The following is a 27,762-nucleotide window of genomic DNA, read 5'->3' on the forward strand; positions in this document are numbered from 1 at the left end:
CGCGGCCGGGACCGGCCGGGGGGCGCGAGGGAACGGACGCCGGGACCGGGAGACGGCCCCCGACCGGCGCCCCGGGAGCGGGGAATCCGGTCCAGGGGGAAGGCGGGGAGGGGGCTCGGGCCAGTCCGGGGCGCGCGGGGTGAGGGGGAGAGTCGCCGGGGGCCCGGGCCTGCTGCTGACCGCCTGCCTCCCCTCGGCCCGCCGCCGCCACAGGGTTCCGACCGCTTCCCAAGCGCAGCAGCACTGGAGGCCGCCTCCCACCACAGCCGCCTGGGGCCCCTGGGTCAGAGCGGTCGGAAGGCCCTCCCCCCGGTCCCCGGCCCCCCCAGCCCCCCGCCGCCCCCACCGCCCTGCCCCCGCCTGCTCCGCCCGCCCCCGCCCCCGCCCTGGCTGAAGGGCCCGGCCTGCCGGGTCGGGCCCGCCGCCGCCGCCGCCGCCCCCGTGCAAGAGGAGGGGGACCCCCTGGAGGAGTTCTTGTTTGGGACAGAGGGTCCCCCCTGCCCGGCCCCTCCTCTTCCTCCTCCTCCTCCTCCTCCGCCTCCCCTCCCTCCCCCTCCCCCTCCCCCGCTCTCCCTCCCCCACCGCGAGGGCTTCTTGGGGGCCCCGGCACCCCTTTTCCCCATGGGCACTCAGGATTCACACTCCACCACCGCCGCCGCCACCTCCACCACCGCCATCACCACCACCAGCAGTAGCAGTCACGGCGGCGGTGGCGGCGGCGGCGGCAGCAACGGTCAAGTGGGGCCTCTTCCCTTCCCCCCGCCCCCCTACCCTCCTGCCCGGGGCCAAGACACCCGCCCCCCCAGCCCGGCCCTCAGCCCCCCAGCCCCACCCCCTCCTCCCCCCCCTCCGGCGGCCGCCTCGTCCCCCTCCTGCTCCCCCCCGGCCTCCTGCTCCTCCTCCTCCTCTTCCTCCTCCTCCTGCTCCTCCACCACCACCACCACCTGCCACCAAAATACCTCAGGAAGCTTCAGGCGCCCGGAGAGCCCCCGGCCCAGGGCCTCCTTCCCAAAGACCGCGGAGGCGGGGCGGGGTCCCCCCGCCGGCCCCCTGAGTGAAGCCCAGCGGCCCCGGCCCCCCGGGGGAGAGGAGCCGCCCGGCCGGGGCGGGCCGCGACTGTTCGACTTCCCCGCGGCGCCCTTGGAGGACCAGTTCGAGGAGCCGGCCGAGTTCAAGATCCTGCCCGACGGGCTGGCCAACATCATGAAGATGCTGGACGAGTCCATCCGCAGGGAGGAGGAGCAGCAGCAGCAGCGGCAGCGGGAGGCCGGTGGGGCACCACCGCCCTCGCCCTCCTCCGCCGCCACCTCCTCCTCCTCCTCCTCCTCCTCCTCCTCCTCCTCGGAGCCCTACGCCCCTCTGCGGTGCCCCTTCCCGGTGGCCCAGGAGGAGAAGCCGCCGACGCCCCCGACGCCGACCCTGGCCAAGTTCCAGCTGCCGCAGCCTCCGCAGCCTCCGCAGCCCGGCCCGGCCGCCCTGCTCAAGTCTCTGGCCTCCGTGTTGGAGGGCCAAAAGTACTCTTACCGAGGGGCCGGGGGAGCCCCCCGGCCCGCGCCTCCGCCCGCTCCTCCGTCCGCCTTGCAGTATTCCCCCCCGCCTCCGCCAGGTGCTAACCCCTCCCCGGCGGGGGCCAAGAAGAGCCCACCGGGCCCCCCGCAGCCGCCCCTGCCCCTGCCGCCGCCGCCGCCGCCGCCCTCTCCGTCATCTCAAATTTCTACCTCAAACGGGCCCTGGGCCCGGGAGCGAGGAGGGGGCCAGGAGCCCCCCGGGGGCCCCGCCGGCCAGCTGCCCCTGCCGCCCCCCGCCCGCTCGGAGTCCGAGGTGCTAGAGGAGATCAGCCGGGCCTGCGAGACGCTGGTGGGGCGGGTGAGCCGGCCCGCGGGGGAGCCGCCCGAAGCCGGGCCCGGAGACAGGCCGCCCCGGGCCAGGGAGGAGAGCGGGGCCGGGGGCGGCCCGGCGGCGGCGGCGGCCCGGCGGCGGGAGAAGGAGCACCGGCGGCACCAGCGGCGGGCGTGCAAGGACGGCGGGCACCGGCACCGTGAGGGCAAAGGCCACAAAGAGAAGAACAGGCAGGTGCTGGGCAACCTGGACTTGCAGAGCAAGGAGATCCAAGGGCGGGACAAGGCCAAGCCCGAGGCCGGGGGCGCAGCCAAAGCCAAACCCGCGCCTGCCGCCCCGCCGCCGCCGCCCCCGCCGCCCCCTCCTCCCCCGCCCGCCGCCGCCGCCCCCCCGCCCGGCCCGCCGCCCGCCCCCCGTGCCCGCCCCGGGCGGGGAGCCCCGCCGCAAGGCACGCGAGGAGGCTCCGGGCCCGCCCGGGGTGAGTCCGGCAGACATGCTGAAGCTGCGCTCGCTGAGCGAGGGTCCGCCCAAGGAGCTGAAGATCCGCCTCATCAAAGTGGAGAGCGGCGACAAGGAAACCTTCATTGCCTCCGAGGTGGAGGAGGAGCGGCGCAGGCTCAGCATGGCCGACCTCACCATCGCCCACTGTGCTGCCGACGTCGTGCGGGCCAGCAGGTGAAGGCCGGGCCCCGGGCGCCGCCCGCCTCCCCCCACCCTGCCCCTTCTTTACATTTCAAGGTCTCAGACGCAGGGACACCGGCCCCCCGTCCCCCCGCCCGTCCTCAAATAATAACAATTGTGGTCTTTGTTAAGCAGGGCCTACTCTGTTGGACTGTGTCCAACCTGATGACCTTGTACCCACCTAGCGCTCAGTACAGTGCCTGGCACAGAGCACGCGGTTGGCAAATACCATCATTACTACTGTCTGCCAGACGTCATCCTAAAAGCTGGGTAGATACGGGGGAATCGGGTGGGGGACAGTCCCTGTCCCACGGGGGGCTCACGGTCTTCATCCCCGTTTTTTTCCAGATGAGGGAACTGAGACCCAGAGAAGGGAAGTGACTTGCCCAGGGTCACCCGGCAGATAAGCGGCAGAGCCGGGATGAGAACCCAGGCCCGGGCTCGAGCCACTAGGCTCTGCTGCTTCCCTCAGATGTCAGGCAGTTTCATCTCTCGGTCTTTTAATCGATCGATCGATCGGCTAGTCGGGCGGTGCTCTCTGCCCGAGCGGTTCCAGTGGGCAGAGCCCTGGACCGGGAGCTTGGGCGAGTCTGACGCAGCGGAGTCGGTAGAGGCCGTCCCTGCCCACCGGCAGCTTCTGGTCTAGAGGGGGAAGCAGACGTTTGAACAAACAGAGGGCAGCTGTGGGCGTGAGGGCTTGCGAGGCCGAGGGTGGGGTGAACGTCAAGGGCCCAAAAGGGGCGGACGGGGCCGAGGGTGTGGGCGACGCAGAAGGCGGAGAAGGAAGGAGGGGAAATGAGGTGCCCGGCAGCGAAAGAGAAAGAGGGTTGGGGTGATCCCTGCTCCTCAGGAAACTGGCCTGGAGGACGCCCCAACCCCCACCGGACTTCTGGACCAGCCGGCGTCACTGGGGGTCGGGGGTGGCGGGGGTGGGACCGATCTCCTGGGCTGGCACCGGGCCGGCCGAGACCCGCCAGATTTGGGGGACAGCCCGCCCCGAGCTGACCCCCCCCGCCTGCTCTCTCTGTCCCTTCGCAGGCACGCCAAGGTGAAGGGCAGGTTCCGGGAGTCCTACCTCTCGCCCGCCCAATCCGTGAAGCCCCAGATTAACTCCGAGGAGAAGCTGCCCCGGGAGAAGCTCAACCCCCCTACGCCCAGCATCTACGTAGGTGCCCTCGCCAGCCCCCGTTCAGTCAGTCGTATTTAGTGAGCTCTTACTGTGTGCGCAGCACTGTACTCAGCGCTTGGGAGTGTACGCTTGAACGACACGTTCCCTGCCCGCGGTGAGTTTACAGTCTAGAGGGGGAGGCAAATGTTAATAGAAATACATGAATTACAGAGAAATAAATTACCCACTTCTGTGTTGGACACAGTGCCAGGGGACCCTAGTTCCCATCGGTCTCTCGGGGAGGCTGACGGGGCCAGCTGGAAGTGCCACCCTCCCCAGGAAGGAGACGCAAGGAATGGAGGGTCGGCGGGGAGGGAGGGCTTCCACCAGTCTGGGGCTCTCACCTGAAAGGAGATGATGTTGACGGGAGTTAGTCGGCCTTAAGGGGCTGGGGTGGCTGCTGGCAAAAGGCAGTGGGGGGCTTGCTTCTCTGACCCAAGAGGGTGACGGTGACCTCTTTCTCCTCCTCCTCCTCCATCCCTCTCTCCTCCCCTCAGCTGGAGAGCAAGCGGGACGCCTTCTCTCCAGTGCTCCTGCAGTTCTGCACAGACCCCCGGAACCCCATCACCGTTATCCGTGGCCTGGCCGGCTCCCTTCGCCTAAGTGAGTCCCCCAGGGCCGCACAAGCGGGTGGCAGTGGCCTGGGCGGGGGGTACAGCTACTGCCATGGGGGCTGGGGGGAACGGGACGTAAGGAGAAACGGACCGATTTTTGAACTGTCGGTTGAGTGGGTGGACATGTGTCTGTCTGGCTCTGTCTGTCTCGAGGGATACCAAGAGGTGGTGAGGCAACGGAGGGGAGAATATTATTTTTCCAAGTCGGTAACAGTGGGTTTGGGGAAGATAGGGAATGCCGCTTAAGTGTGTTACTGCTTTGGATGTGGAGCGAGGTTTTTGGCTTTGGGCCCGTGGGGGCGTCTCTTGGCACCGGATGCGACTGCAGAGGTTCATTTATTCATTCAGTCAGTCAGTCAAGTTTATTGAGTGCTTTCTGTGTGCAAAGCAGTGTACTAAGCGCTTGGGAGAGTTCAATATAACAACAAGTAGACGTTTTTCCTGCCTCCCAACAAGCTCACAGTCTAGAGGTTGAGAGAGTTGGCGTGTGCCGGGGGGTGGATTTTGGGGTGTTGGCAGAGTGTGTCTGGGAGGTGGATGCAGAGCTCAGTCTTTGGGGGTGTGTGTGTGGGGGGGGGGCGGGGGTGGATGGGCAAAGTCTTGGTGTCAGCCTCTGGGGGTCTGTTTGGATGCCGGTGTCTCTGGACAAACTGGCCTGTCTGTGGGCCAGAGGAGGACGAGGAGAAAAAGGAGGAGCAGTGGGGTGAGGAGGCTCCCTGTGAAAGTGTCTGCCTTCTCTCTGCCCCAGGGGCACAGCCTGCTTTCTGCCAAGGCGTCGTAATGTCTGCTCGGGCCCGCCCGCTGCCCGCCTGCCCCCACCTAGATCCTGGCTGGTCTCCCCTGGGACTGCCCAAGACCCCGGGGGGCACTTGATCCACTCTCTTCCCCCAGAAATCACCCTTCTTGCTTTATTTTACTAAGCACTGGGGTAGATCCTAAGGGGGAGAGAGGAGGATTTAATCCCCTTTTCACAGATGAGGGAACTGAAACCCAGAGAAGTGAAATGTTGCCATCTTGTACTTCCCAAGCGTTTAGTACAGTGCTCTGCACACAATAAGCGCTCAATAAATACGACTGATTGATTGATTGATTGAAATGACTGGCCCAAAGTCACACAGTAGACAAGTGGTGGAGCCTGGATTAGAAGCCAGAGAAGCAGCGTGGCTCAGTGGAAAAAGAGCACGGGCTTTGGAGTCAGAGATCATAGGTTCGAATCCCGGCTCCGCCACATGTCTGCTGTGTGACCTTGGGTAAGTCACATAAGTTCTCTGAGCCTCAGCTACCTCATCCGTAAAATGGGGATTAAGGCTGTGAGCCCCACATGGGTCAACCTCATTACCTTGTTTCCCCTCCCCAGCGCTTAGAACAGTGCTTTGCACATAGTAAGCGCTTAACAAATGCCATTATTATTATTATCCTCTGCCTCCCGGGACAGGGCTCTTTCCACTCAGGGGTCTGTTATCGCTTGGGGGAATGGGGTCCTTTGGTTTTACCATCTCCTGCCCCTGCCCTGCCCTCTTTCCTTGGACCTGGCCAGGGGAAGAGAAGGGGTGGCACACAGGTAGCTGGAAGCCAACGATAATCCCCAGATCCGGCTTTTGAGCCGATGAGTTTCAGCCTTCTTTTCTGACCCAAGATTTCAAACCGGGCCCGGGGACTGGTTTGAATCTCTTGACCTTTGACTTGCCCCGGTGGAGGAGGAGCTGAAGGGACAAGGAAAGGAGGGGTCCCCCTCAAAGGGGCCGGGGGGCCAGAGCCCCGTGACCCGAGGTGGCTGGTGTCAGGTCTCGTCCACCTGTCCCAGCCTGGCTCAGGGAGGCCATGGAGGCTCGGGAAGGGGGGACGCGCATGTGTATGTGTGTGTCTGTCTTTCGCTCTCTCGGGGGTGCTTCTGCTGCCCACAGCTGCCCCCCGGGAAGGGACTGTGTCCAATCTGATTTACTTGTGTCCATCCCAGCTCTTAATACAGTGCCACCAGTAAGCACTTAATGAATACCACAATTATTGTTATTATTACACATGCTTTCTGATGCTTCACTGTCTCCATCTGTCCCCCCCCCCCCACTTCCCTGTTGGTCCCCGTCCCCGCAGACCTGGGCCTGTTCTCCACGAAGACGCTGGTGGAGGCGAGCGGGGAGCACGCCGTGGAGGTGCGCACGCAGGTGCAGCAGCCTTCGGACGAGAACTGGGACCTGTCCGGCACCCGGCAGATCTGGCCCTGCGAGAGCAGCCGCTCCCACACCACCATCGCCAAATACGCTCAGTACCAGGCCTCCTCCTTCCAGGAGTCCCTACAGGTGCGCGGGCCGGGCCGGGCCCGACCGGACCGTGTTGCAGGAACCTGGGGGAAAGAGGGACCGGACATGGCCCTTTGGCGGGAGAGGCGGGATTGGGGGGACAGAGCCTCGAGCAGGAGGAAGTGGCCTGAAACGCTGCATAAGTTGAATTATTTTATATGCATATTTATGTATTGTGAGAGAGAGTGTGTGTGTGTATGTTTGTGTGCATGTCTGTCGGAGGTTTGGATGTGAGGCAGCGAGGGACGGGGTGGACTCATCTGGTCGTGGGGAAGGATGAGGATTAGGCTGCCCGACCCACGGTTGGTTCCCATCATTGTCGGGGGGCAGGAGGAGAAGGAAAGCGAGGATGAAGAATCGGAGGAGCCTGACAGCACCACAGAGACGCCCCCCAGGTACCCACTACGCCCCCCCCCCATCCCTCCTCTACCCCGCCTCAACCCAAGCCACTTGCTCCCAGAGCCAGAAGGGGGGGAAAAAAAAAAACCTCCAGAAGGGACTTAGAAAGAAGTGTGTGTTGGGGGGCGGGGGCGGTAATTTACCCCTTTCCCTGCTTGTATTTGGCCAATATTTGACCCACTGGAAGAATTGGGAAAGTTGGAGGAAAATTAAAGAGCTTGTAAACAGAAAAAGAAGAAGAAAAAAACCGGCCTGTATCAAATATTTTTTTAGGTTGAGGGATGAAATACTTTCCAAGCAAGGTTTTTTTTCATATCATCAGATAGTTTCCCTCTCACATTTTGAACCCGTGAGAGTGTAAACTGTGTGGAAATGAGGCTCGCTTTTGTCAGTGAGGAGACTTGTGAGGTCTGGAGAGTCAGAACTTCCTTTTGTTTACCTAGGGATGGTTTTCTTTTCCCTATGGAGTTACAAGCTGCTGCTGCTGCCACTTCCTGCACCCAAAGGTGCCTAAATCTCTCCCAGTTCACCTGTAACCCTGTAATCACAGGCACTAATGAGCCCTAATCTCTGAGCCGACCATATCGCTTGGGGCAAAAGTGGATCCCCTGGGACCCCATCTCGAAACCTACATTAACAGTAAGAACAACCATCATCAATGGTATTTATTGAGCCCTTTAGAACAGTGCTCTGCACCGTCAATAAATACCACTGATTGAGCGCTGTGTGCCGAGCACTGTACTACACGCTTGGGAGAGTCCAATACAACAGAGTTGGTAGACCCATTCCCTGCCCACAACACGCTTCCAGTTTAGAGGGGGTGACAGACATCAATATAAGTAGTTTATAATGTATAATTTATAGATGCGTACATAAAAGTGCTCGGGGGCCAAGGGTGGGGCGCATATCAAATGGCCAAAGGTCACAGATCCAAGTACAGGGAAGAACAATGATTAGCAATACCTTGTTTGAACAGTGGGTTCATATTTTTTCCAAATGGATCTCATTTTACTTTCTCCCTTTCCTTCATGGCGGTGGGGAGATGGACGAGGGAAGCGTTCTTTCCCCCTGCTATCAGAGGATAAGCTCCTTGAGAGTAGGGGTCCCATTTATTAGTTCTGCTGCCGGACTCTTCCCAAGCCCCCGCACGGTTGCTCGGCACCGAGCCGAGGCCGCCCGGACTATGTGCTGGAGGGCCCAGACGAACCAGGTCCGGCCCACGGAGGCCGGGACGGGGCTGTCGGTTCTCCGAATGCTAGCTCGGGCCCCGAGGTGATCTCATGGTCTTTTTGTCGTTATAGGAAACGGTCGTTAGGGCAGATATTTCCCTTGCCCCCCCCCCCCCCCCCCCCCCCCAAAAAAGATCAGGGTGTTTGGTCTTTTTTCTTCAAAGACTGTCAAACCTATGAGCCATGTGAGATCAGTCAATCCAGCCAGTGGTATTTCTTTAAGCGCTTGCTAAGTGCAGAACCCCGGACTGAGCGCTTGGGAGAGGACAACAGAACTAGGTATCTTCTTCCAAGGTCCTGTACCCAAGCAGACCAGACCCCCCCCCACCCCCCACCCCAATCACGCCCCTGCCCTCCCCCCATTCAAAGCTAACACAGTCATGTCCCGGACCCCAGCAACCCGGACCAGAAAGCCCATCACATCATCAAATTCGGCACCAACATCGACCTGTCGGATGCCAAGCGGTAAGTGGATTGACGGCGGGGTGGCGGGTTCACTGATGCCAGGTGCTTTGTGGGGTGGGAGGGCCAGTTTCTGTGCCACCCCCAGTTTCGACCAGCATCCCCCCCCCCCCCACTCCAGGTGCTCCTGCCGGTGCCACCCGAAGAGGGGGGCAGAGGGGGGGCAAGGTGGCCCACGGCCGGTGTCTTTGAGGTCCAGGCTCATGGGGCCAACCGGGTGGGAGTGGGACCCCAGAGTGGGCTCACCTCGACAACGTCTGTCCGTCCAGGTGGAAGCCGCAGCTGCAGGAGCTGTTGAAGCTGCCCGCCTTCATGCGGGTCACATCCACGGGCAACATGCTGAGTCACGTGGGGCACACGATCCTGGGAATGAACACCGTGCAGTTGTACATGAAGGTGCCGGGGAGCCGCACGCCAGGTGAGGGAGGGGCTGGGGGGGACGAAGGGGATCATCCTTCCACACTCCTCCCACCCTCACCCCCTCCAGAGGCCCCCAGTGTTCTGGATCGGGGCAAGCCCTTCCCAAGCGCTTAGTACAGTGCTCCGGACCCAGTAAGCACTCAATAAATACGATGGAATGAATGAAAGTACTTGGAAAGCAGTGTGGCCTAGTGGATAGAACCTCGGCTCCTCCACTTGTCTCCTCTGTGACCTTGGGCGAGTCATTTCACTTCTCTGGGCCTCAGTTCCCTTATCGGGAAAAGGAGGATTATGACTGCGCTTAGTCCAGTGCACACAGTAAGCGCTCAATAAATACGACTGAATGAATGAATGACTGAGACAGACCCACGCGGGATGAGGGACTGTGTCCAACCTGATTAGCCTGGATCATTCATTCATTCAATCGTACTTATTGAGCACTTACTGTGTGCAGAGCACTAGACTAAGCGCTTGGGAAGTCCAAGTTGGCAACATATAGAGACAGTCCCTACCCAACAGCGGGCTCACAGTCTAGAAGGGGGAGACAGACAACAAGACAAAACATATTAACTAAACAAAATAGAATAAATATGTACAAATAAAATAAATAGAGTAATAAATACAAACAGATTCATTCAATCATACTTATTGAGCGCTTACTGTGTGCAGAGCACTGGACTAAGCGCTTGGGAAGTCCAAGCTGGCAACATAGACGGTCCCTACCCAACAGCGGGCTCACAGTCTAGAAGGGGGAGACAGACAACAAGACAAAACATATTAACTAAACAAAATAGAACAAATATGTACAAATAAAATAGAGTAATAAATACAAACAGATTCATTCAATCATACTTACTGAGTGCTTACTGTGTGCAGAGCACTGGACTAAGCGCTTGGGAAGTCCAAGTTGGCAATGTAGAGAGACGGTCCCTACCCAACAGCGGGCTCACAGTCTAGAAGGGGGAGACAGACAACAAGACAAAACATACTAACTAAACAAAATAGAATAAATATGTACAAATAAAATAGAGTAATAAATACAAACAGATTCATTCAATCATACTGAGTGCTTACTGTGTGCAGAGCACTGGACTAAGCACTTGGGAAGTCCAAGTTGGCAACATAGAGAGACGGTCCCTACCCAACAGTGGGCTCACGGTCTAGAAGGGAGAGACAGGTGACAAAACATATTAACAAAATAAAATAGAATAGAGTAATAAATACGTACAAACATATTATTTATATATATATATATATATATAGGTGCTGTGGGGAGGGGAAGGAGGTAAGGCAGGGGGATGGGGACGAGGAGGAGGCGGAACATATTCATTCATTCAATCGTATTTATTGAGCGCTTACTGGGTGCAGAGCACTGTACTAAGTGCTTGGGAAGTCCAAGTTGGCAACATATAGAGATGGTCCTCACCCAACAGCCGGCCCACAGTCTAGAAGGGGGAGACAGACGACAAAACAAAACATTAACAAAGTAAAATAGGTAAATCAGTCTGGGAAGGCCTAGTAGAGGGGCTAGTCCATCGTAAAAGTTTAACAAAAACCATTTAAAAAAAAATCAAAAGCCCCCCCCCCAAAACAAAAACTTGAGTTGGGGTGGGAGGGGGACGTAGACTGTGAGCCCACTGTTGGGGAGGGACCGTCTCTATATGTTGCCAACTTGGACTTCCCAAGCGCTTAGTACAGTAAGTGCTCAGTAAATACCATTGATTGAAGTTATCAGAATAAATAGAATTAAAGCTGGGGTAGATACAAGCTAATCATGGTGGACATAGCCCATGTCCCCTCTGGGGCCCACAGTCTTAATCGCCGTTTTATAAATGAAGAAGTCAAGGCACAGAGAAGTCAAGTGATGTGTCCAAGGTCACACAGCAGACAAGAGGCAGAGCTGGGATTGGCACCCAGGTCCTTCCGACACGCAGGCCCAGGCTCAATCCATTAGGCCTTGCAACTTCTATTTTTCCCCACCTATGTGAGAAGCAGCGTGGCTCAACGGAAAGAGCCCGGGCTTTGGAGTCAGAGGTCATGGGTTCAAATCCTGGCCCCGCTAAGTGTCAGCTGTGTGATCTTGGGCGAGTCAACTTCTCTGGGCCTCAGTGAGCCCATCTGTAAAATGAGGATGAAGTCCGAGAGCTGCACGTGGGACAACCTGGTCACCTTGTAGCTAGTTAAGAGAAGCAGCGTGGCTCAGTGGAAAAGAGCGCGGGCTTTGGAGTCAAAGGTCATGGGTTCAAATTCCTGGCTCCGCCAATTGTCAGCTGGGAGACTTTGGGCAAGTCACTTCACTTCCCTGGGCCTCAGTTACCTCATCTGGAAAATGGGGATGAAGACTGGGAGCCCCATGGGGGACAACCTGATCACCTTGTAACCTCCCCAGCGCTTAGAACAGTGCTTTGCACATAGTAAGCGCTTAATAAATGCCATCATTATTATTATTATTACCCCCAGCGCTTAGAACAGTGCTTTGCACATAGTAAGCGCTTCACAAATACCGACATTATTATTCTTATTATTAAATTTGATTGATTGATTGACGAGTCCATGGAAGGGCCCGGGCCTGAGGGGAAAGAAGCGTTGAGGCGGCGTGAGGGGGCGGGGCCCGGGGGGGGGGCGGTGGATGCGCGCGCAGCCGGAAGGCACGCGCCCCGACGGCGGCGCGTGCTCGGCCCTTGAGCGCCTTCCGCTCTGCCGCCCCCCGCAGGCCACCAGGAGAACAACAACTTCTGCTCTGTGAACATCAACATCGGGCCGGGCGACTGCGAGTGGTTCGCCGTGCACGAGCACTACTGGGAGACCATCAGCGCCTTCTGCGACCGGTGCGCATGCGCGGCGGAGGCCGGGGGGTGGGGGGGGGAGAGGAAGGCGTCAGTCGGATTTATTGAGCACTCCATCAGCAGCTTCTGCGACCGGTGCGCATGCGCGGGGGTAGGAAGGTGTCGAACATCAGCGCCTTCTGCGACCGGGTGCGCATGCGCGGGGGGAGGAAGGCGTCAGTCGGATTTATTGAGCACTCCATCCGCGCCTTCTGCGACCGGTGCGCATGCGCAGGGGGGAAGGCGTCGGATTTATTGAGCACTCCATCCGCGCCTTCTGCGACCGGTGCGCATGCGCGGCGGGAGTGGGGGGGGGGGGGGGGTGTCAGTCGGATTTACTGAGCGCTCCATCAGTGCCTTCTGCGGCCGGTGCGCATGCGCGGGGGGGGGGAGAAAGGCGTCAGTCGGATTTATTGAGCACTGCATCAGCACCTTCTGTGACCGGTGCGCATGCGCGAGGGGGGAGGAAGGTGTCGGTCAGTCGGATTTATTGAGCACCCCATCAGCGCCTTCTGCGACCGGTGCGCATGCGCGGGGGGGCGGGGAGAAGGGGGTGGAAGGTGTCGGGACCATCAGCGCCTTCTGCGGCGGGGGGGGGGCGGTGTCAGTCGGATTTATTGAGCACTCCATCAGCGCCTTCTGTGACCCGTGCGCATGCGCGGCGGGGGTGGAGAGGGGGAGGACGGTGTCAGTCGGATTTATTGAGCACTCCATCAGCACTTTCTGCGACCGGTGCGCATGCACGGGGTGGGGAGAGGCGTCAGTCGGTCAGTTGGATTTATTGAGCACTCACTAATTATTGAGCACTTACCACATGCGGAGGCGGGAGGGCGAAACCAAGCTTGCCCCCGCGCCCCTCCTCACCCGCCCTGACCCCCGCTGTCCCCACAGGCACGGGGTGGACTACCTGACGGGCTCGTGGTGGCCGATCCTGGAGGACCTGTACGCCTCCAACATCCCTGTGTACCGCTTCGTGCAGCGGCCCGGGGACCTGGTGTGGATCAACGCCGGCACCGTCCACTGGGTGCAGGCCACCGGCTGGTGCAACAACATCGCCTGGAACGTGGGGCCCCTCACCGGTGAGCGGGGAACCACGGCGGGGTGGGCACCCGGGGCCTAGGTTGTCTCCCCTATCTAGACTGTGAGCCCACTTTTGGGTAGGGACGGTCTCTATATGTCACCAACTTGGACTTCCCAAGCGCTTAGTACGGTGCTCTGCGCACAGTAAGCGCTCAATAAATACGATTGATCGATTGATTGACCCCCGATCTCCTCCCTGCCCTCAGCCTACCAGTACCAGCTGGCCTTGGAGCGCTACGAGTGGAACGAAGTGAAGAACGTCAAGTCCATCGTCCCCATGATCCACGTGTCCTGGAACGTGGCCCGCACCGTCAAGGTCAGCGACCCAGACCTCTACAGGATGATCAAGTAAGCGCCGGGACCCCCGGGGGGCCGAGGGGGGTGGGGTGGGGATGACCAGGCAGATGAAGGGGATCAGGCGGCACAGGGTGTGCCAGCCAGGAGCACTGCCCCCCATCTAACTGGGGCTATTTCTTGAGCGCTAGACCAAGCGCTCGAGAGGGTCCAATGCAGCAGAGCTGGCAGACGCGGTCCCTACCCACAGGGAGCGTACGGTCTACCGGGGGCTGCTGCCCAAACCCACGTGCCCCCACTTCCCCCCAGGTTCTGTCTGATGCAGTCCATGAAGCACTGCCAGGTGCAGCGGGAGAGCCTGGTGCGGGCGGGCAAGAAGATTGCCTATCAGGGCCGCGTCAAAGATGAGCCGGCGTACTACTGCAACGAGTGTGATGTGAGTGGGTGTAACTGTGGGGGTGTACGTGGGGAGGTGGGGCAGAGTCCTGGGACTCTCCACTCCTCCACCCTTAGGGCTCCCCTGGGGCAAGTCACTTAATTTCTCTGCCTCAGTTACCTCATCTGTAAAATCGGGATTAAGACCATAAGCCCCATGTGGGACAGGGACTGTGTCCAACCTGATTACCTTGTATCTATCCCGGTGCTTGGCACATAGTAAGCACTTAACAAATACCGCAGCGTGGCTCAGTGGAAAGAGCACGGGCTTTAGACTGTGAGCCCACTGTTGGGTAGGGACCGTCTCTATATGTTGCCAACTTGGACTTCCCAAGCGCTTAGTCCAGTGCTCTGCACACACTAAGCGCTCAATAAATACGATTGATTGATTGATTTGGAGTCAGAGGTCAGGGGTTCAAATATCGGCTCCGCCAATTGCCAGCTGCATGATTTTGAGCAAGTCAGTTCACTTCTCTGTGCCTCAGTTCCCTCATCTGTAAAATGGGGGTGAAGCCTGTGCGCCCCCCGTGGGACCACCTGATCACCTTGTAACCTCCCCGGCGCTTGTGCTTGGCACATAGTAAGCGCTTAATAAATGCCATCATTATAATTATTATCAATCAATCGTATTTATTGAGCGCTTACTGTGTGCAGAGAGCACTGTACTAAGCGCTTGGGAAGTCCAAGTTGGCAACGTATAGAGGCGGTCCCTACCCAACAGTGGGCTCACTGTCTATCATTACTATATACTATTATCACTTACTACTATAGTAATTATCATTACTACCACTTTTCCTCCCCCCGCCACACACCCACTTTTATACCCCAAGGCTGGCTCTCTGGTACCCTCCTGTTTTAGCTCCATGATTCCCAGCAGCCTCTACGGCTGCGGCTCCAGCTGACTCCCGGACGCCTGGGGGGTGACCCTTTAGCTCTTGGGGTGGGGCCTCGCCCTCGTTTTGGACTGGCAGAGGGAGGCCGGGTCCCCCTCCGCCTCCATCCCCTAGCCTGGGCCGAGGGTCCCAGGGAGCGAGGTCGGGGTGGGTGAGAGCAATCAGCGTGGCTCAGCGGAAAGGGGCCGGGCTTTGGAGTTAGAGGTCATGGGTTCAAATCCTGGCTTCACCAATTGATGGATGATGATGATGATGGCATTTGTTAAGCGCTTACTCTGTGCAGAGCACTGTTCTATGCGCTGGGGGGGATAACGTGATCAGGTTGTCCCACGTGGGGCTCACAGTCAATCCCCATTTTACAGGTGAGGTAACTGAGGCTCAGAGAAGTGAAGTGACTTGCCCAAGGTCACACAGCAGACATGTGGCAGAGCCGGGATTCAAACCCATGGCCTCTGACTCCACAGCTCGGGCTCTTTCCACTAAGCCGCAACTGCCAGCTGGGTGACTTTGGGCAAGTCACTTGACTTCTCTGGGCCTCAGTTCCCTCGGCTGTAAAACGGGGATGGAGACCGTGAGCCCCCCCGTGGGACAACCTGATCACCTTGTCACCTCCCCAGTGCTTAGAACAGTGCTTTGCACATAGTAAGCGCTTAATAAACGCCATAAAATAAAAAAAAAATACTCTGTGACTGTGACTGAGCCCACTGTTGGGTAGGGACTGTCTCTATATGTTGCCAATTTGTACTTCCCGAGCGCTTAGTACAGTGCTCTGCACATAGTAAGCGCTCAATAAATGCGATTGATGATGGAAGGAGCCCCTGGGGTGGAGGGCTCCGTCTCCCAGAGGCCCCCGGGGCTGGACCAGGGTGACGCCTCCCGCTCCCGCAGGTGGAGGTGTTCAACATCCTGTTTGTGACCAGTGAGAACGGCAGCCGCAACACGTACCTGGTGCACTGCGAGGCTTGTGCCCGGCGCCGCAGTGCCAGCCTGCACGGAGTGGTGGTGTTGGAGCAGTATAAGACCGAGGAGCTGTCCCAAGCCTACGACAGCTTCGTCCTGGTACGGCGGCCGGACGGGGGTGGGGGGGGGCACCGGCCGGGACTGGGGCGGCCGGGGGAGAGCCGCGAGGGGGTGGTCCGGGGGTCCGGGCCAGGGCAGGAGGGAGTGAGGAGGATGGCGCTTCTGCCCTCCCCCTCTCCCGGCCTACTCAGGGGAGGGCAGAGCGCGAGGGGCGGATGGGCAAGGCCGCCTCCGGCCCTGGGTACGGTGACCCTGACCCCCCCCCAACCCTGCCTCCCCCTTGCAGGCTGGATCCGGCGGCTCCCGATGAGGCAGGAAACGCCCCCCCTCTGGAGGGGGGGCCACCCCCGTCCCCATGGCGACGGCCCCCCCACCCCACCCCCCCCCCCCGCCATCCTACTGCGCCCGCCTAGCACACACCGGGGGGAGGGGGGGCCCTCCCTGGCCTGGCCTAGGGGGCACAGGAGCCGGTGGGGGGAGGGGGGTGGGGCTAAGCCCCATCCCTGCTGGCAGCTCAACCCCCCCCCCCCCTTCTTAATTTATTCAGAAACTTTTGGTTTGTTTTCGTTTTACTTTGTTTTTTTTTTTAAATGAGGAAAAAGACAAAAAAAAAAAGACAAGACAAACAGGATGTGGGGGGAAGGGCCAGCTTGGGCCCCCCCCCCCCCCGCCCCTTACTTCCCCCCAACTGGGCACAACCACCAATTTTGGCCTTTACAGCAACAGACACAAGGATGGCAAGGGTGGAGCCGGGGGCGGGGGGGGGGTCACATACGGGTTCCCTCTCAGTGGCCCCCCCACCTCCAGCTCCTCGCCTGGGCTGAGCAGAGCTGTACAGGAATGAACATATATATATATATATATATATTTTATATATATATATATATAGTGGTGGCTGAGGTTTTTAATGAGACTCTTACGGGCTTCACCTCTCCTTTTTTATTTTAAACGTCGTCTCCCCACACACACCTCTCTCCCTGGCAGCTTCTCCCCCCCCACCCCCCCCCCCCCCAATTCATGTAATTGTTTTTTCTGATTTTATTTCTTTTTGTTGTTTTTTTTTTTTAATTTATAACAGTCCCGCTCTCCTCTATTTATTCATTGCCTGTGGGGGTGGGATGTGCCCCACCCTTCCCCCTTCCCTCCCCCCACCAGCCTCTGGCCTTGGTCTCATGGTGCTCAACCCCCTTCCCCTTCCCCTGCGGTAAGGTCCTCCCAGGGTCCTGCACTTTCTCTGTTCCTCTTCCTCCTCCCCACAGGGACCTCCTCCATCCCCCCCCCAAACCCCCAACCTCCCACCCCCCCAACCTCCCCTCAAGAGGCCGAGCGGCTACCGTACTGTAGGGGAAAAGGAAAATGGAAAAAGAAAACCCTCCTTATTTTGTACATGGGGAAAAGAAAAAAAAAAAAAAGGCAAACTATGAGGATAAAGGTTTCCCCCTCCCCGCCCAAGCACCCACTCATCACCCCGGCCCCGGTTTTTAAATGACTTTTTTAGGATGAAATGGGCTGGGCTGAGGCGGGGTGGGAGGGGGTGGGGTTCCTTATTGTGATCTTCTTGGGGTTTTTGTTTTCATTTTGTTCTCGTTTCGTCCTTTGCCCCCACCCCTGAGGGATGGGGAGGTGGTGTGGGGGGACGGGGCCCAGGGGCGGCCCCGGCCCCCCCAATTCCTACCCCCTCCCCAACTCCCGCCTCTTGGGCCGAGCCGGTTCTCTCACTGCACTGTCGCGCTCTGTCCCGGGACAAGGGTCTCTCCCCCGCGCCCCCCACCCCCACCCCCCACCCCACCTCCCACCCCCTGGCCTCTCGGTGAATTTGTGTGAGAATATTAATATTAAAAATAAAAGCAGAAAAAAACCCTGTTTTGATAAAGCCCGGGTGTCCGAGTCGAATGTGGGGGCCGCGGAGGTGGGCGAGAAAGGGAGCCGGGGCAGGGAAAGGAGCGCGATGCCCAACAGGAAAAGAGATGGGAGAGGGGAGGTCCGGGCTTGGAACGGGGGGCTTCCTCGGAGGCATGTGAAGAATTTCCAGAACTCCCCACCTGGGAAGGGGGGCGGGGGGGTTGGCTAATCCTGGAGTTGCATTCCAGGATAAGGGGAGAGGGGGCTGGCAGAGCGGGCGGCCGGAGGGAGGGAGGGGCAGGAAGGGGCAGGAAGCCTGTGAGGGGCGAGGGGGGGGGGGCGGCGAGACTGACCTGGATAAAGGCTGGAGACGGAGGCCAAAGAGTCAGTGAGGCGACGGCGGGATAACCGGCCGGACGGAGGGAGGGAGAGCGTCCATCCGGAGGGGAAGATGGGGGCCGGCGGCCACGGGTCGGGCGGCCCGGCCCGGCGGCCTCCCCCGTACAGCCAGGACGGGCGAGGGCCGGCCGGGGCTCCGGAGGCGCGGGAGGCCCGGGAGCCGCTGGACTGCTGGGCTTGTGCGGTGCTGGTCACGGCCCAGAACCTGCTCGTGGGCCTCTTTAACCTGCTGCTGCTACTCACCGTGCTGGCCGCCGTCCTGCTGCCCGCCCTCGTCATGCTCGGCTTCGGCTTCCTCTGCCACTCGCAGGTGAGGTTTGGCCCGGCGGACCCCCCGCCCCTGCGGACCCCCCCCCCCACCCCTGTGGCCCCCTCTTCCTCCCCCAGCCTGGTGGCTCACCGTGGTGGGAGGGGAGAAGGCTGAGCCCGAGGCCCGGGGGAGGACGGGGAGGGGATGGGATGGTGGATTGGTGCCTCCGTGGGTTAGCAGTGAGGGGCGGGGGGCTTCGGGGGACAGTGGCCGCGAGGTTCGTTGCCATAGTCCCACGAGCCTCCCAACCATCAGGGAGAGGCTAGGGAATCGCTCCCAGCCCCGCTCTCCCCCGCCCCGCACGGCTCTGACCACCGTCCCGCCATACCTCCGAACGGTGCCCAGCATGGCCTCCTCTGCCCCACACCACACGACTCCGACCACTGCCCCGCTGGTCACAGGCCTCCCCCCCAGCCATCCACCATCCCCTGCTCCGCGGTGCAACAGACCACCGACCCGTCACGGTGTGCCACTCTGATCACTGCCTGATCACTTAGACTGTGAGCCCACTGTTGGGTCGGGACTGTATATGTTGCCAATTTGTACTTCCCAAGCGCTTAGTACGGTGCTCTGCACATAGTAAGCGCTCCATAAATACGATTGATGATGATGATGATGCCCCGCCACCACCACCACCCTCCCGTCCTGTGGCGCGCTACCCTGACCGCTGCCCCGCTCTGCCCTGCCCTCGGGGACCCCAGAACCCGTGGGCCATGGGGAACAGAGGCGGATGGGACGGGGGGTGGGGGTCACCTCTGTTCCCCATCAGGCCGGCCGGGCACAAGTCGATCCGCACCTGGAGGCGGGCAGGGGATTCAGGGGATGGCGGTGGCGGCGGCGGCGGTTACGGCTCAGGTGTTCTGTCCCGCTGAGTCCCCTCTCCCTCCCGGCCCCAGTTCCTTCACGCCCAGGTGCCGCCCTGTACCAAGCACCTGCGGGACCCCAGCTTCACGGCGCTGTTGGTGGTGGGCTTCATCCTGCTGGTGCCCCTGCTGGTGCTCGCCCTGGCCGGCTACCGCCGCCTCTGCCGCCGCCTGCGCCTGGCCGACTGCCTGGTGCCCTACAGCCACGCCGTCTACCGCGGCCTCCCGTCCCCACGCCCCCGGCCCCTCCGCCTGGCCGCCCCGGCGCCCGGCCCCCGCGCCACGCTCGACTCCCCCTCGGCGGGCAAGGTCTGGGTCTGACCGGCGGGCAGCGGCCGCTGCTGCTACCGCGAGGGTGACGGTCTCCGGGGCGGTCGCGCGCCCGCACCCACCCACTCCCGGTGCCACCTGGCCAGCCTGGCAGCGGGGCAGACCAGGACCCGCTTCGGATGGGAGGAAACAGAGACAGAGAGGAGACATCTGCCAGATGTACCGAGAGAGGCCCAACTGCCAGCAGACCCTCCCCCCCAGACCCCCTAAACCCTCCTTATCAGGATCCTGGCCGGGAGGATCCATCACATCTGGCCCGAGACGTCAACGAAAGGGATGGGGGGAGGCGGCGACGGTTACAGCCGCGACTGAATTCTCCCACCCCAAGGGCAGCAGGACCGGACCCACGTGCATCGTCCACACCCCGGAGGTCCCCCCGAAAGAGGCTGCCCTTCTCTGCACATCTGGATCGGACGCCAGGGAAAGAGGTGGGAGGGCTGTGGGGCGGGAAGAAGGCTGGGAGGGGGAGGAAGGGTTAATAAAGTATCACCCGCACGTTCAAAGGGGGCTCTTTGCCTGAGAGAAAGAAGCCAGCCTGGGCTCCTGGGCCTCTCCTCCCCAACCAGCAGTGGGAGGAAGACCCCCAGAGAGGGTCAGCCGATGGGAAGCCTTGTCACCTTCTGTCGCTCTCTCCTGGCACACCCTCGGCCCCCCAAGGCGGCTTCTGGTGAACTGTGGGCACCCGAGGGCGACTACGGGAAGATTAGGTCCAAGAGCGGGGTAGAGGTTGGGGGAGTCAGGTGGCCGGGTCCCCCCATCTTTCTCTGGAGCCAGCCCTGGGCCCCCCCCAACCCCCCTAGTCGGGTCAGCTCCCACGATCTGGCTCCTGGCCTTATCTTATCAACAGTCTCTTCCTGAGGGCACCGAGGCCTGCTCCTGGCCTCCCTGTGACCTCAGGCCTGCTCCCTACTGCCCCACCCTCCTCCTCCTCCTCCTCATCTCCAGCTTTCTGGGAATGATATTGGGAAGGGTTGGAACTCCCTCCCTTCTCCCCCCTCACCCGCCCAAGGTCCAGACGACCCGACCCCCCCCAACACACCCTACCCCGCTCCAGGGACCCAGGTGTCCGGCCTTCCGGCTCTGTGTCCATGCCGTGACCCGGCTCTGGGCTTGGGAGGGAAACTTTGTCTTTCCATGCCAGAGTCAGGGAACAATGGAGCATCCGGAACGGGCGGGAAGCGGGGTCCCCAGGGGCCCCCACTGGCCGGGGCTGGGTCATCTCAAGGGTTGGGTGTGGGAGCGGGGGTGGAGCAGGGCAGGGCCCTGGGGCCTCCGCTATGCAGGGCCCCAGTTCTAGGGAGGGTCACGCACCGGCCCCAGAGCGGAGCAGGGGCTGGAGGACCGGACATCTGGGTCCCTGCGGGGACGGAGAGCCAGAGAAGCGTGGGGGTTGGGGTGGGGTGGTTAGACGCCCACGCTCTCACTCGGGGGGTATTTTTAGGCCACGGGGCTGGGCCTGCTGGGGTCCCGACTGTCGGACGCCAGGACGCTGCCCTGGGACGACGTGAGGCCGGTGGCGGGGGGCGGCCAGAGGTAAGGGACCGGGAGTGGGGGAGCCGGATGTCAGAGGGGGAGGATGGAAAGGACACCTGGTTCCCTGAGGGGTGCAGAGGCAGTGGGGGAGGAAGCCACCCACGCTCCCCCGGTGCCCCAGGTCAAGCCGCCCTCCCAACCCTGGCCCACGTGGGTCTCTTTACGGGCAAGGATGATGGTGGGGGCTATATACTCGAGTTCCACCCACCCCTGGCACAAGAAGCAGCGGCTGCCTCAATTCTGGAAGAGGATTTAATCCGAGACTGGAAGGGGTTGGTCTCTCTCCCTGTCCCACAGCCGGAATGGAGTGAGAGGGAGGAAGGGAAGGAGGGAGGGAGGGTCGGCTCACAGGTAGGGGGTCCCGGCCTGGGTTTCTTGTTGTACCTCGATGGACACGATGTGATGGCCAGGGACCATGGCCAGGCCCAGCACCCGTGGCTCGCCGGTTGAGAACGAGTCTGTGGAAGAGGAGGGAGGAGGAGGAGGAGGAGGGGTCAGGGATGGCCCGAGTCTGGGCAGACCCGGATTTCACGGGGCCAACGGGGTCCCGGACTGAGTCCCCTCCCCTCGTCATCACCATCAATCGTATTTATTGAGCGCTTACTGCGTGCAGAGCACTGTATTAAGCGCTTGGGAAGTACAAATTGGCAACACCTTGACAGTCCCTACCCAGCAGTGGGCTCACAGTCTAAAAGGGGGAGACAGAGAACAAAACCAAACATACTAACAAAATAAAATAAATAGCATACACATGTACAAGTAAAATAAATAGAGTAATAAATATGTACAAACATATATACAGGTGCTGTGGGGAAGGGAAGGAGGTAAGATGGGGGGATGGAGAGGGGGACGAGGAAGGAAGGGGCTCAGTCTGGGAAGGCCTCCTGGAGGAGGTGAGCTCTCAGTAGGGCCTTCTACCTCTCCTGTATCTGCTCTCCCCTCTTTGGGAGGCCCTCCCTCCGGCTCTCCGTTATCCCGCTATTTCACAGCACAGCTGGGGTGATGGAGAGCTGAGGGGGGGCCCACAAGCACAGGAGGGGATTCGGGGTGGGGAGGGTTGGGTCTGACTGAGGGGGGCCAAAGGTTTGGGGGGTTCGGGGGGAGACACCGGGGAGAGGGCAGTGCCCCCCCCCCCCCATATCTCTCCGAGAACCCCGAAAAGGCGGGACTCTGGCGCCCCCTGGCGGCCCAAGGCGGGGTGGAAAAAAGGGGGGGCGGAGCGGCAGAGGAAGGGGGAGAATCAATCAGTCAATCAATGGTCATCATCATCATCATCAATCGTATTTATTGAGCACTTACTATGTGCAGAGCACTGTACTAAGCGCTTGGGAAGTACAAACTGGCAACATATAGAGACAGTCCCTACCCAACAGTGGGCTCACAGTCTAAATGGTATTTATTGAGCGCTTACTGTGTGCAGAGCACTGGACTAAGCGCTTGGGAAGTCCAAGTTGGCAACATATAGAGACAGTCCCTACCCGACAGTGGGCTCACAGTCTAGAAGGGGGAGGAGATGCCATGGGATGGGGGACCAGGGGGCCGAGGCTGTCAGCTCCACACACAATCGGCGCTCAATAAATAATAATAATAATAATGATGATGGCATTTGTTAAGCGCTATGTGCAGAGCACTGTTCTAAGCGCTGGCGGGGATACAAGGTGATCCAGTTGTCCCACGTGGGGCTCACAGTCTTAATTCCCATTTACAGATGAGGGAACTGGGGCTTAGAGAAGTTAAGTGACTTTCCCAAGGTCACACAGCAGACATGTGGTGGAGCCGGGATTCGAACCCATGACCTCTGACTCCAAAGCCCGTGCTCTTTCCAATGAGCCACACTGCTTCTCTTAGCCATGCTGCTTCTCTTGCTTCTCTAAATACCACAGATGATGATGGCGGGGGAGAAGGAGCCCAGGCTGTCGCTCGCTGTGGGCAGGGAACGGGTCTACCAATCCCACTCTATTGGACTCCCCCACAGTGCTTACTACAGTGCTCTGCACGCAGTCAGCGCTCAATAAATCCCGCTGAGGGAGATGATGATGATGAGCTCAAGGAGGGGCTGAGGGACGGGGAGAAATAATGATAATTGCTATCATTACTATTAATCAATCAATCGTATTTATTGAGCGCTTACTGTGTGCAGAGCACTGTACTAAGCACTTGCTGTGGTGAGATTGGTGTGTGTGATTAATGTGGTGAGCCTGTTGTTGGGTAGGGACCATCTCTATATGTTGCCAATTTGTACTTCCCAAGCGCTTAGTACAGTGCTCTGCACACAGCAAGCGCTCAATAAATATGATTGAATGAATGAATGAATGATAAGCGTTATGTGCCAAGCACTGCTCTAAGTGCTGGGGTAGATACTGAGTAATCAGGTTGTCCCATGTTGGGCTCACAATCTTAATCCTCGCTTAGTCCGGTGCTCTGCACACAGTAAGCGCTCGATAAATACGACTGAATGAATCCCCATTTGACAGATGAGGTAACTGAGGTGCAGGGAAGTGAAGTGACTTGCCCGAAGTCACACATCAGACAAGTAGCGGGATCAGGATTAGAACCCACATCCTTTGACTCCCAAGCCCGGGCTCTGGTGGGCTCTTCTAGACTGTGAGCCCACTGTTGGGTAGGGACCGTCTCTATATGTTGCCAACTTGGACTTCCCAAGCACTTAGTACAGTGCTCTGCACACAGTAAGCGCTCAATAAATGATTGAATGAAGGAATGAATGGTAAGCGTTATGTGACAAGCACTGCTCTAAGTGCTGGGGTAGATACTGAGTAATCAGGTTGTCCCATGTTGGGCTCACAGTCTTAATCCTCGCTTAGTACGGTGCTCTGCACACAGTAAGCGCTTAATAAATACAACTGAATGAATCCCCATTTGACAGATGAGGTAACTGAGGTGCAGGGAAGTGAAGTGACTTGCCCGAAGTCACACATCAGACAGGTAGCGGGGTCAGAATTAGAACCCACATCTTTTGACTCCCAAGCCCAGGCTCTGGTGGGCTCTTCTAGACTGTGAGCCCACCGTCGGGTAGGGACCGTCTCTATATGTTGCCAACTTCATCATCATCATCAATCGTATTTATTGAGCGCTTACTTGAGCGCCAACTTGTACTTCCCAAGCGCTTAGTACAGTGCTCTGCACACAGTAAGCGCTCAATAAATGATTGAATGAAGGAATGAATGGTAAGCGTTATGTGCCAAGCACTGCTCTAAGCGCTGGGGTAGATACTGAGTAATCAGGTTGTCCCATGTTGGGCTCACAGTCTTAATCCTCGCTTAGTACGGTGCTCTGCACACAGTAAGCGCTCAATAAATACGATTGAATGAATGAATCTCCATTTGACAGATGAGGTAACTGAGGTGCAGAGAAGTGACTTGCCCGAAGTCACACATCAGACAAGTAGCGGGATCAGGATTAGAACCCACGTCCTTTGACTCCCAAGCCCGGGCTTGGGTGGGCTCTTCTAGCCTGTGAGCCCACTGTCGGGTAGGGACCGTCTCTATATGTTACCAACTTGTACTTCCCAAGCGCTTAGTACAGTGCTCTGCATACAGTAAGCGCTCAATAAATGATTGAATGAAGGAATGAATGGTAAGCGTTATGTGCCAAGCACTGCTCTAAGCGCTGGGGTAGATTACTGATTACTGAGTAATCAGGTTGTCCCATGTTGGGCTCACAGTCTTAATCCTCGCTTAGTACGGTGCTCTGCACACAGTAAGCGCTCGATAAATACGACTGAATGAATCCCCATTTGACAGATGAGGTAACTGAGGTGCAGGGAAGTGAAGTGACTTGCCTGAAGTCACACATCAGACAAGTAGCGGCCTTTGACTCCCAAGCCCGGGCTCGGGTGGGCTCTTCTAGACTGTGAGCCCACCGTTGGGTAGGGATGTTGCCAACTTGTACTTCCCTGTGTGCTCTGCACACAGTAAGCGCTCAATAAATACGATTGATTGATTGATTGGTGGCGAAGAAGGGACCGAGGCCCGGGCAGAGCGTCAGCCCGAGGCAGGGCAAAGCCGTGAAGGAGGCGGCGCCAACTTTGCGGAAGAGGACGCGGCTGTTTCGGGGGCAAAAAGGGGTGGTGGAGGTGGGGGGGCAGGGGGTTCGGGGGTCACTGACCCGAGGGCTTGAGGAACTCCTGCGCGGAGCCGAGGATAACGTTGCAGTCGCGGTCGGTGCAGAGGAAGCAGCCCACCAGGGTCCTCCCGTCCGTCATGCGGATCCGCATGTTCTTGTTGAGGAGCCCTTCCAGCTGCCGCCGGGCCCGGCCCGAGGCGGGGTCCCCCTTCTCCCCGTCCGAGTCCTGGGGCGGGACGGGGGGAGCGGGTGAGCGGACAGGGGCCCCGCTCAGGCCCGGCCCCCCACCCCTCCCGAGCTGGTCCTTGCTAGGAGAAGCAGCGTGGCTCAGTGGAAAGAGCCCGGGCTTTGGAGTCAGAGGTCGTGGGTTCGAATCCCAACTCCACCACCTGTCTGCTGTGTGACTTTGGGCAAGTCACTTCACTTCTCTGTGCCTCAGCTACCTCATCTGTAAAATGAGGATTAAGACTGTGAGCCCCGCTTTGGGACAACCTGATCACCTTGTAACCTCCCCAGCACTTAGAACAGTGCTTTGCACATGGTAAGCGCTTAATAAATGCCATCATTATTAACTCCGCCACCTGTCTGCTGTGTGACCTGGGGCAAGTCACTTGACGTCTCTGCGCCTCAGTTCCCTCATCTGTAAAATGGGGATGAAGACTGTGAGCCCCACGGGGGACAACTTGATCAGCTTGTATCCCCCCCCCAGTGCTTAGAACAGTGCTCTGCACATAGTAAGCGTTTAACAAATGCCAACGTTAATATTATTAGGAGCCCGCATTGGCCCCCGACACGCCGGACTTCATTTCCCATCAGGCGCTGCGGCAAGAGGCCACCTTGTACCTGAGGCAGGGGGTCCCGGGGGAGTCTGGGAATTGTAGTCCACTCCCACGACTGTGAAAGGACATCTACCCCTTCGGCTGGGATCCACAGCCCTAAGTCATAATAATAACAGCATTTGTTGAGCGCTTACTGTGTGTCAAGCACTGTTCTAAGCGCTGGGGTAGATAATCAGGTTGGACACGGTCCCTGTCCAACCAGAGAAGCAGCGTGGCTCACTGGAAAGAGCCCGGGCATGGGAGCCCGAGGCCATGGGTTCGAATCCCGGCTCCGCCGCTTGTCTGCTGTGTGACCTTGGGCAAGTCCACTTCACTTCTCTGAGTCTCAGTGACCTCATCTGTAAAATGGGGATGAAGACTGAGCGCCCCCCGTGGGACAACCTGATCACCCTGTATCCCCCCAGTGCTTAGAACAGTGCTTGGCACATGGTAAGCGCTTAACAAATGCCACCATTATTATTACTATTCACTTTGAGTCTCAGTGACCTCATCTGTAAAATGGGGATGAAAACTGTGAGCCCCCCGTGGGACAACCTGATCACCTTGTATCCCCCCCAGCGCTTAGAACAGTGCTCAGCACATGGTAAGCGCTTAGCAAATGCCACCATTATTATTATTACTCACTTTGAGTCTCAGTGACCTCATCTGTAAAATGGGGATGAAAACTGTGAGCCCCCCATGGGACAACCTGATCATCTTGTATCCCCCCCAGCGCTTAGAACAGTGCTTTGCACATGGTAAGCATTTAACAAATGCCACAATTATTATTATTCACTTCCCTGAGTCTCAGTGAGCTCATCTGTAAAATGTGGATGAAGACTGTGAGCCCCATGTGGGACAATCTGATCACCTTGTATCCCCCCAGCACTTAGAACAGTGCTCTGCACATAGTAAGTGCTTAACAAATGCCACCATTATTATTATTATTCACTTCTCTGAGTCTCATTGAGCTCATCTGTAAAATGTGGATGAAGACCGTGAGCCCCACGTTGGGCAATCTGATCACCTTGTATGCCCCCCAGCGCTTAGAACAGCGCTTTGCAATCAATCAATCAATCGTATTTATTGAGCGCTTACTGTGTGCAGAGCACTGTACTAAGCGCAAGTTGGCAACATATAGAGACAGTCCCTACCCAACAGTGGGCTCACAGTCTAAAAGTGCACATAGTAAGCGCTTAACAAATACCATCATCATCATCACAGGGAAGTGCATTCACTTCCTTCTAGACTATGAGCCTACTGTTGGGTAGGGGCCGTCTCTATATGTTGCCAACTCGTAGCGCTTAGTACAGACACAGTAAGCGCTCTATAAATATGACTGAATGAATGAACTTGCCCAAGGCCACAAAGCGGACAAGTGGGGGGACTAGAGGAAAGAGCCCGGGCTTTGGAGTCAGAGGTCATGGGTTCAAATCCCGGCTCCACCACTTGTCCGCCGCGTGACTTTGGGCATGTCACTTCACTGGGCCTCAGTTCCCTCATCTGGAAAATGGGGATGACGATTGTGAGCCCCACGTGGGTCAACCTGATCACCTTGTAACCTCCCCAGTGCTTAGAACAGTGCTTGGCACATAGTAAGCGCTTAATAAATGCCATTTTTTTAAAAAAAAACAACTCGGGTCCTTCTAACTTCTGGTCCCAGGTTCCATCTCCTAGGCAACGGTGCTTGTCCATGATGCTCTACCCTAGGAACTGGACCACACCATTCCTTCTGGATTCCCCATCCTTCTCCCTGGACCTCCCCCTTCCTTCTAGATCCTCATTCCATCCTTCTCCCCTTCCCCGGCTCCTCCTGACCCCAGCGCTGGAGGTGCTCTGGCGCCGGCTGCTGCAGCCATTCTCCTCCCGCAGAGGCAAGGCCGCCCCAGGCCCGGCCATCGGCCTCCAGCACCTCCTTCGGCGCCGAC

General features: G+C 58.8%; 3 protein-coding genes across 3 annotated transcripts in view; 2 read left to right on the forward strand and 1 right to left on the reverse strand.

The window, feature by feature from the left end:
- KDM6B (lysine demethylase 6B) overlaps positions 1-16,056 on the forward strand; it is a 30,369-nt gene extending 14,313 nt beyond the window's left edge. Inside the window, 15 exon segments of the mRNA XM_038768716.1 lie at positions 214-2,223; positions 2,276-2,514; positions 3,559-3,685; positions 4,186-4,291; positions 6,394-6,599; positions 6,930-6,994; positions 7,442-7,504; positions 8,624-8,692; positions 8,959-9,107; positions 11,823-11,937; positions 12,826-13,013; positions 13,221-13,362; positions 13,618-13,744; positions 15,525-15,695; positions 15,943-16,056. Of these exon segments, the coding sequence (XP_038624644.1) occupies positions 214-2,223; positions 2,276-2,514; positions 3,559-3,685; positions 4,186-4,291; positions 6,394-6,599; positions 6,930-6,994; positions 7,442-7,504; positions 8,624-8,692; positions 8,959-9,107; positions 11,823-11,937; positions 12,826-13,013; positions 13,221-13,362; positions 13,618-13,744; positions 15,525-15,695; positions 15,943-15,966 (3,801 nt within the window). The 3' untranslated portion in view covers positions 15,967-16,056.
- Positions 16,057-17,915: 1,859 nt separating this feature from the next.
- On the forward strand, positions 17,916-19,868 carry TMEM88 (transmembrane protein 88). The gene is made up of 2 exons (XM_038768850.1): positions 17,916-18,207; positions 19,104-19,868. Exons 1-2 carry the CDS (start codon positions 17,950-17,952, stop codon positions 19,389-19,391), a joined length of 546 nt encoding a protein of 181 aa, XP_038624778.1. The 5' UTR covers positions 17,916-17,949; the 3' UTR covers positions 19,392-19,868.
- A 1,283-nt stretch (positions 19,869-21,151) lies between these two features.
- On the reverse strand, positions 21,152-27,762 carry NAA38 (N-alpha-acetyltransferase 38, NatC auxiliary subunit). The gene is made up of 3 exons (XM_038768916.1): positions 27,653-27,762; positions 25,059-25,242; positions 21,152-21,391 (listed from the first exon to the last, which is right to left on the reverse strand). The coding sequence occupies exons 1-3, from the start codon at positions 27,731-27,733 to the stop codon at positions 21,279-21,281; spliced, it is 378 nt and encodes a 125-aa protein (XP_038624844.1). The 5' UTR covers positions 27,734-27,762; the 3' UTR covers positions 21,152-21,278.

The sequence above is a fragment of the Tachyglossus aculeatus genome, chromosome Y4 (genome assembly GCF_015852505.1).
Source record: "Tachyglossus aculeatus isolate mTacAcu1 chromosome Y4, mTacAcu1.pri, whole genome shotgun sequence".
NCBI classification, from domain to species: Eukaryota; Metazoa; Chordata; class Mammalia; order Monotremata; family Tachyglossidae; genus Tachyglossus; species Tachyglossus aculeatus.